Source organism: Nannobrachium achirus (genome assembly GCF_963921795.1).
Source record: "Nannobrachium achirus genome assembly, chromosome: 16".
Taxonomy (NCBI): Eukaryota; Metazoa; Chordata; class Actinopteri; order Myctophiformes; family Myctophidae; genus Nannobrachium; species Nannobrachium achirus.
Genome location: NC_137823.1, coordinates 36,876,275 through 36,885,543, shown reverse-complemented (window position 1 = coordinate 36,885,543; position 9,269 = coordinate 36,876,275). Strand labels below are relative to the sequence as shown.

General features: G+C 44.7%; 1 protein-coding gene across 1 annotated transcript; it reads right to left on the bottom strand.

The window, feature by feature from the left end:
* Positions 1-596: 596 nt before the first annotated feature.
* Positions 597-7,451, bottom strand: naa30 (N-alpha-acetyltransferase 30, NatC catalytic subunit; the record flags this gene model as incomplete). The annotated part of the gene is made up of 4 exons (XM_080744892.1): positions 597-734; positions 2,296-2,351; positions 4,504-4,627; positions 6,558-7,451. The coding sequence occupies 4 exons, from the start codon at positions 7,449-7,451 to the stop codon at positions 597-599; spliced, it is 1,212 nt and encodes a 403-aa protein (XP_080601018.1).
* Between the last annotated feature and the right edge of the window lie 1,818 nt (positions 7,452-9,269).

Sequence of the window (9,269 nt, the reverse complement as noted above, 5' to 3'; positions counted from 1 at the left end):
CTTCCACGCGCAGAAACATGTGGCCTACCCGCCTCGAGTTGCCTCGCACCTCACTTCCTGGTCAACAAGGGGTCCAAGCTTGAAGGTCAAAAAGGTCACCTGGTGCGAGGCAAGGTCATCCAGGAGACCCTTCACTGCCCCTCCTCTCCCCCCACCCACGGCCCTTTATTCCTCCTGTTAGGGTCCAACGACTATAAGGGCCATATTCATTAAAACTTTTGGTGGGATTAATAGTCCTTTTTAAGCCTCAGGATGGGTTCTTGAGCTGATGAGGTCAGGGACTAAAGAAAATAAATGGGAGGTGTGTGTCGATGCATATGAACTCTCATACTTTGTTTGTTGTAGGTGACCTGCGTATGAGCACTCTATGCACGTACGCGTGTGTGTGTGTGTGTGTGTGTGTGAGTGTGAGTGCGTGTGTGTGCGTGTGTCTATAGTCTGTGTGTATGCGTGCGTGTAAAAAACAAAAAGGGGGGGTGAAATGTCGGGGCAGGATTGAGGCCGTTGAGCTGATCGTCAGAGGGGGCTAGCAACACTCCACTGCCCACCGCACACCCCCCACCCCCCTCCGCTCAATTTCCTTGTCTCGTGTTCCTCTAGCGGAGCCACAGTTTGAGTCGCAGGGCGTCCACTCCATTCAGGTAGTATCTGAACAGCCGCTTGTCTCTGACAAAGCCTAGGTTCTCATACAGCTTCAGGGCCGACTTGTTGGTGATCTCCGTCTCCAACACGACCTGCGGAGACGGGGAGGTGGACAGCCATGTCAGGGTGGGCAAGTTTCAATGTCCGAGGTGCCGTTACAAAAGTAATTTTGACTCTTATGTATGAGTATACGAAAAGTATGTTTTATTGTTACTCTTATGTACCTGTGTACAACATGTAACAATAAAGAGCTGTCAAGTTACTGAGTTAACCACTTTCAACCTGCCGTCCTTATTTTGGGCATGTGATTATAGGCGATACGTTTGTAAAAATCGTCCAACTACAAACTCCCTATGCAACGTGGTCGTGATGCGAGTTCATGGATCACCCATTTCCACCAAGTGAGCCCATCATATGATATATGAAATGGGGCACTCAAATTAATGGAGGTGATTGGAGTGGTTCATGGAGATAACGGATGTATAAATGGAGCAATGCGGAATATATATTTCCTTCTCCCCCCAAAACTGTGTTTGAATGAAATCAGTCGGCAGATATTTGTTTTGGGATTGTTTTGCTTAACTCACTTGTAAAAAAAAATGCACCCAACTCATGTGTCACTGACTGGTGTGGATGCTGTTGTTGTGATGCACACTGCCTGTTCACACACCGAAACCAACTCCACCTTTATCTTAGTGTAATTAAATTGATAATGTTCATGTCTTGCAAGTGTCTGATTGCTAAAAGATTTCAATAAATGTATTATCGTATTGGAAATCACCTTTACCAAACTTGCACACATAGCAAAATAATGTCTCTCAAATGATATAAAGAAGAAAATTAAAGGTTTATTTGATCCATTTGTGTATCTCAACTCGGTGACAAAATCATAAATAAAAGGCACAGCAATACAGTGAAAAAAGGTTATCCTTTTGTCTAATGCAGCAAGGGGAGGGGGACAGACAAGGAATCAATCTCAAACTGTCTGTCTCATATTTCTGCTCTATCATTTGATTTGAAATCATTTAAAAAACACTGTTTTGTCGCTAGTAGGTGCCTAAGTTAGTCGGCAGGCGTGAGTAAGTGTGTAAAAGAGTTTGTATTGGTTTTGATTGAAGAATTTATTAGAAGTTTGCAATAGAAAAAAGTACAGTTTCATGACAGTACAAATCACTGGTACAAGGTCAACTAAAAGGAGATCCTAGAAAGCCACAGCTTATTTCCACAGGAACCACACTTTAAGTATCTCATATAACATTGAAAGACAGACGGATAGAACGTAGTACTTTATCTAGGATAATATCAGTTTCAAAAGCATAACATCAAATACAAAGGCAGAAAAAAAGGGGTGGGGGGAGCATGGGGGCTTAGTCTATTTACAAGTCAGGGGTAGCAGCTGCCTGAAGGTGACTTTTCATGCCAATTTTGAAGGAGGCTAGTAGGCTTGTGGAAGGGCGTTCCACATGTTGATGGTATAGCAGGAGAACGAGTTTGAGCCTTGTTTGTTAAATCTACGTTGATGATGAGGAGCTGCCACGTTGGTGACACGTTTCCTGAATTTGTATCTATATTCTATGGGCCCTTGAGGCGAAAATGTATACGTATCCTGTCCCTATGTATCCTGTTAGACTGGAAAATAGTAATTTGTCTTACCTCGTCACAGTCGCCCTCTACCATGGCATAGATAGCCTTCTTTACCAAGTTAGTACCTGAAACAGAGGGTACACAGGTCAGCCAAACCACATACGTAGATAAGAAGCACACAATGGCTAATGTAAGCAGCCCTCGTGATTTGTGTATTGTCCTTGTTTAGTCCAGAAGTTCACTACATAGAACATGCTACGGAAAAGTGACTGGGCACGCTGGCAGAACATGTACGTAGAACAAATTTAAAGACATTATTTCGCGGTAAACGGGGTTCACTCTACTCCTACAGGCTGGGGCGGCGTCCTGTCAACGGGGAGTGTTGGGTGGGAGGAGTAGAGCGAAGGTTCTACTCTGTACGGTGCAGTAGAGCAGTGGTCCTCAACCTTTTCAGGCCGCAACCCGCAAAATAATCATATCTTAACTGGGGGGACAGCACTAAGTGTTGAGGCATTACATTTTGTATGACACGGTTCTATTGTGAAAATAGCAGCTCTACATGCTCATTGCTCACAACACCTTGCCTTGCGTTGTGAGCATGTAGATCGGCTATTTTCACAATTTCTGCCTATAATATTTGACAATTTGGCTAATGTTTAATTTGTCATTTTAGAGGTATTAAATTGTCACTTTAGAAACGTGCAGATGCCCTCTATACACTTAAACGTTATGTTGGTTTGTTTACTGTTGAGTTAGAAAACAATGTTGCACATTAAGTTAATCATCTGGGGAACCCCCAAAATAATTTGGGGACCCGCCCCTGGGGGTCTGAGAACTAGTGCAGCAGTGTAGTGTAGCACAATGCAGTACATTGATCAGTAGTCAGTGCACGAGTACCAGCGTACCACAAGTCACTGGAGTACAGTATAGTACGGTGATAAAGAATTCAGTATAGTACAGTACGGTGTAACAGAGTATGTTCATTAGAGAGCGGTACAGTGTAATGGAGTACAGTGGGTAACAGAGTCAAGTACTGTATAGTGCCGTACAGTAGAAAAGAACACAGCAGGGTTTCTGCCAACGCATTGCAAGCCTGGCGTTGCTGCCGTGCCTAAGTTGACCCCTGACTGGCCTACGCATCGTGGTAATACTCTCTGAAATGTACCGTGTAGTAGTCCGACTCAAATGCACCTCAACAAGGAAATGTTAAAATAGTCCAGACAAGAGTGTGGAACTTCTTGATAATACATGTAATCCACGGATTAATAAAGCATTTTTTTTGCAGCCATTTTTTTGTTTTGTTAGGCCAGCATTGTTGTAGCGAAGCAGTTTTTACAAATAGGATAAGTGTTTAAAAAGAAACATTTGGCAAAGGAGCCAGATGGTAGGGGGAGAAGTTGTTTGGTGTGACTGTCAGAGGGAGGTGCGGTGGGGGATGCAAGTGGGTGGTGAGTATTTGTAGTGAGACAAAAACATGAGAAAAACAAAACAGGTGCTCACAGGAGATAAAAGTAGTACAACTATAAAGTGCTGGTGGTTGGTTGGTGTGCTCAGATTTGAAGTGTTTGAAGCTTTGTGTTGAAGTTTGTCTACATAGTTTGACTGAAATTATAATCTTTTAAGCAAAAATGTGTCCAAATTATTTGTTTATTGGTATCCTTGATTATTAATAATCCATATTGTATTCCATCCATGATTCTGCTTAATCTACTTCCACAGAAACAATAGAGCTCTTCTGCCTTAACGCTGCCATCAGTCTGTCGCCAGCCTAACTATGTTGGGCCGCCAGTCCCTGTCAAGAGATACACTAGCCAGATAACTATTCGACAATCTCTGAATGTCATACAGTCTGAAACTACACTGGGAAGTGGGAACTACACCTGAAAGGCGATTAAGGCAACCGTCATCTGTTTGTCATTTCCGTTCACAGAAATATATTTTTTAATATCTTTATATTTTATTTTTGAATTTCCATTTCTGATAAGCGGCAAGCTATATCGGCTTTGATTATTTTGATTTACATCAGGACAAATTTGCGCGACTACAACGATGAAACAAAAGCGGGGGAGGAGGAGGGACATCCTCTTCACTCACAGCTCATTTTCAGCGCTTCCTTTGCACAGACTACATGACGGAAGCATTTGAACGTTGTGTAAGTCAACACTGCTGGCTCGAGAGACTACACCGAGCCTGACAACTTGTCCGGGGGAAATGCTGGTACAGTGTAGTACATTACAGTGCAATGCATTGCAGTGCCAAAGTGTCTGAGGGCCTCACCGATGCTTTTCCTCCTGTGCTTGGAGTCCACAGCCAGCATGGCAATGTAGCCGCGACGGAACATCTTCTTGTGCATGTCCAACTTACACACGATGGCTCCAACACACTCCTGCTCCACCATGGCCTGAGATACACACACACACACACACACACACACACACACAAACACACACACACACACATGTTATTCCTCAGTTCATCTTCAAAACATTTTACGACAGGAAAGAGGCTAGAGAGAGGGGAAACATGCGATACATGTTGTCTCGTGTCATACTCGAACACCAGCACGTTGTAATTATGTGGTCGTCAGCTCACTTAACTTGGTTGAGCCACCAGGACATCCTCTTTCTCTCTGTCTCTCAGACACACACACACACACACACACACACACACACACACACACACACACACACACACACACACACACACACACACACACACACACACACACACACACACACACACACACACACACACACACACACACACACACACACGACTCCTGGAGTGACCGGTGCAAACTCAGCTCCCTCTGCCAACACAGTAGCTGACCTGTCTCTGACCCTGTTGCGAAGCATTTCCTCTTGTCATGTGCTTGTCAAGGCAACAGTGGGTTTTCAGCCTCCCAGAGAGAAGAGATGGTGACATGACATGGTAAGCAGCCACACTACTGTGGTTCTGAACATTTCATTTGAGTACTGTACTACTGTAATCAAATTAAACCAACACACAATTTATTTAAGTAACAGATTTGATTACATGACAAACCTTTGATCCAGCAGCCAGTCTAGTAGGTTTGGTAAGTGTGTGTCCTCTGCACTTTTCTCATGTTGTATTACTGTGAACATATTTTGGTAGTCCTTTATGAGATTTTTATTAAACAGCTCTTAGCCAGCTAGATAGTGTTATATCAGTCCTGTTATGATGCCTTACCCCCCTGCCCAATCAAACAAGGATATCCTCTTCAAACAAATAACTCCTTTACTCCCTTTTATCGATTTATAGTCGATTAAATTATCTTCCTTACATCTTCGTATATAGAATGAAATGGCGGCACGTCATTGTCATTAAAGTGTGCATTTATTGAAGTTGGCCAAACTAAAGTGACTGTCACAACATCTCAGATTCTGCTAAATACGCTGTCCTGACTGCAGCCCTGTCCAAGGCTATAAACACTCCCTGTCAGGCCTTGTGCACTGAGGGATATTTATAAGTGGTTGTTGTTGGCTGTATGCGTTTGTGTACGCGGGCCAAGACTACATAGCACCACTGTGTTCAGCTGCCTCTTGTGACGGACAGGCTGACAGGTGATTATTTAAGTGCACTGGCTAGGCAATGTTCTGTACATACCAACTCCAGCAGTAGAGTTGACACACCCTATATATCTCAGATAAACATTGTGAGGTTGCAGTTATATACGTTCCCACCAGCGATGATAGAATACAGGCTTAGAACCACACAAACCCACCTACTATGGGCAGTACTATGGGGCCTGTCAAAATAGGCGAACATTAGGCAAAGATCGATGAACATTCAGCGAAGAGAGCAGATGTTTACAAGCAAGATCTGCCATCCGATGCATTGGCTATTTGAATTACAAATAAGTGTATACTTAGGGTAAGTGGATAAGAAGACCTGGAAAAATGCCATCTACAGGGAAACAGGTCTTAAGAGGACAACCGGCTCAGTCAGATCATAATGCAGGCTTGAAGATCTCAATACAAGCAGTCAGACTAGAGCAGAGAGAGCTGAGCCAGTAAAGATGGTTATATCATTGCTTCCCAAGTAGAGTTAAATTAACATTGATTTTACACTATTTATGGGGGTCTCAGAGATAGAAACGTGATTAAATGGGGGTATGTAGCATAATGCATATCAAACTGTGGGTGCTTGAAATTAAAAATGTTTGGGAATCACAGATAAAGCCGTAAAAATCTCCACTTATTGGGGCCCCTGGCGTATCTTTTCAAATGGGAGTTCGTGGGCTAATACGTGTCAATGTGTGGGTCCTTGACATGAAAGGTTTGAGAACCACTGGGTTATATACTACTCACCAGAAAGCAGAGCTGGGGCCAGTTGTGGATGAAGTACCTATAGGTGTAAATGGAATAAGGCTCAGACAAGTCCTTGGTGATCAGTCTCATGATCCATGGCATCTGTAACTCGGACTCGTAGCGGACGTAATGGATCCCGTGGCTCTCTTCTTCCGAGGCGGCTGTCGGGTTGAGATCCAGTCTCGCCAGCTCTGCGGCGGGGGGCTGGGGCTGCTGAGGTGCTGCCGGGTCGAGGCGTGTCTCAACGTCGAAGGGACTCGTCGTCGTTTCCCAGTCGTGATCGGGGGGCTCACCCGGTGGTCGCGGCGGTTCCGTGGGGCAACACCGCCCGGTGGCGCCCGGGTGGCTTTGCACAGCCTCAGTCCTTGTGATACTCGGCATTCCGTTCACGGCGTTGTTCAAGAGAGGGTGGCCGCCGGTGCCTTTCGAACGGGGGCCTCCTCCTCCTTCGTGGTGGCAACGCTCGCTGTTGTTGCTGTCGCTCGGTGTCCCCTCCTCCGGCTCCGCGGTGTTGTCACCGCTGTCACAGTTGTCATCGGACGGTCTGCTGGGATTGTCGGGTCGGTCCTCCGTGCGCTGGTGGCTGTCAGCGTCCTCCGAGGGGCTGATCATGCCGTTCATCTGCTGCTGTTCCTGGGCTTGCATCTTGAGGTGGAGCGCCGTCGGGTTAGCATGCGACGATAACATGTTCTTCTGATTCTTCTTGATCGCCTGTCGCTTGTCCTCGCCGACCTGCGACTCCTTCCCGGTGACACCGGTGGTGACAGGGTCCTCCCTGCCGCGGCCCGTCTGCGCGTCCTCCCCGGACTCCGCGCTCCTACCCCCGGGGAAGGGAGTAATTTCGGCCGGGGATGCAGGCAATGCGCTACTAGGCCCAGTCGGCACTGTAGCCATCCCACCGCATTAAGGTGGAGATTTGCACTTTAAAGGCGTTACGCGTGCTTGCATTCACGGGGTGGAGGTCTTCGCTGACAAGAACACAGGTCACTCCTCCGAATATTTCATAAATCCGAGGGTTCGTGCGGCGGTACAGCTTGTTTCCCCTGCGACGTTTGTCGTTGCTTTCTCCTCGATTTCCCAGCTGCCGTAAAGTGCTGTCGAAGCAAATGTCATTGCGACAGCACAGGGGAGGCGCTTTACGACAGTGGTGGTGAAATGCATCTCATGCTCAATGACCTGTCCTAAGAAGTGCATTATGTTTTTATTACATTATTTACACAACGTTTTTATTTTATTAGAACGTTTACAACTCGCTTTTGACCTCTTTGGGACACACTTGAATTAATGTTGGGACACCGACGTTTAATGTTTCTTAAAAAATAAGGATAAAATAATACACTTTATACTTGTGTATAATGTAATGCTCGATACAGCATCATAATGGGTATGTGGTGTGGCTGCAGTATTCTGCAACCCTTAAAAGTGTAGGTTAGTGTACTTTAAAGAACGTTACTGATGTGATCATTGAGTCCTGTGATAAACTGTCGACCTTCTAGATGTTAAATGCATTGTGGTGACATAATGACGCCATACCAGTAGAGGGTGCCCTCCAGGTTGAAGATTTTTTATTATTATTATTATTTATTTTTAACCATAATACCATAGGTGAATCCTATTTACCGTATATATAAATCCATGGGTGAATCACATTGAGATTTCTTTCTATTTCATGAGGGAGCTCTCACAGGGCAGCAGCGGTACAAAAATGATGTATTGTAGTGCGATAGTTAGTCCACTAGATGTCTCCCTTGTCTTATTGGTAACCATAGAGTTGAAGTTGTTACCACAGAAACTCAAAACCAGCCTGATTTAATTCATTCATTCGTTTGTTTGTTTGTTTGTTTGTTTGTTTGTTTGTTTGTTTGTTTGTTTGTTCGTTCATTCAGTTATGTTTTAAAGGAAAAATATGTAACTTTAAGACTATTACAAAATATATATGTATATACATTTCCCTTCATCAGTAACTATATTATTGTGCTGGGTGTTTCCTTGCAGAAAGACATCCCCTGGCTGTATTTCTGTTTTGTTCCACTCTTTATGTTGACATTAAATGTCAACAGAAACAGTGGAGGGACGTTTTTGTCAGGGGGAGCTCAGCCAGAGCTCTTAATTGCTCCCTTTGAACTTCAAAGGGGTTGTGCACTAAGGTAATTGATTGGGCCATAAAAGTGTCAAGTCCTCGTTAGTTATCTCTCTAATCAATGAAAGCATCAAAGACAGCTACCTGTTTGATGCCTGTCATAGAGGGGAGGGGGAGGGGGGAATGTTTTTGTGTACACACAAGCTTGCCTATTTTTCCTTTAAACTTTTAATTAATTCTATTTTTGAGCTGTGCTCCTGGAATTGGAGCTATAGCCCATAGCTCCAACATCTGGCTTTGTCCGGTCAAAAAACAAAGGGAAAACATGTTCAAAAATGTCCAGGCTTAAATAAACTGAAGCGTGGATACAATGTCCAGCCTGCATCCTGGCACAAACTAGTCTCGGGTGGCCAGACTGTTGACTCCCACAATTTGCAAATGCTCCCGTCATAGCCTACAGTCTGGGAGAGTCTGGGAGAGGGAAGTTCTGATCAGTATGGGATAAAGCCGAAGTGAAGCCTTCTCCCCACTTCCGTTTCGTTTTTACCAACGCACACATTTATCCTAATATATATAAAATGTGTGTGTGTGTGTGTGTGTGTGTGTGTGTGTGTGTGTGTGTGTGTGTGTGT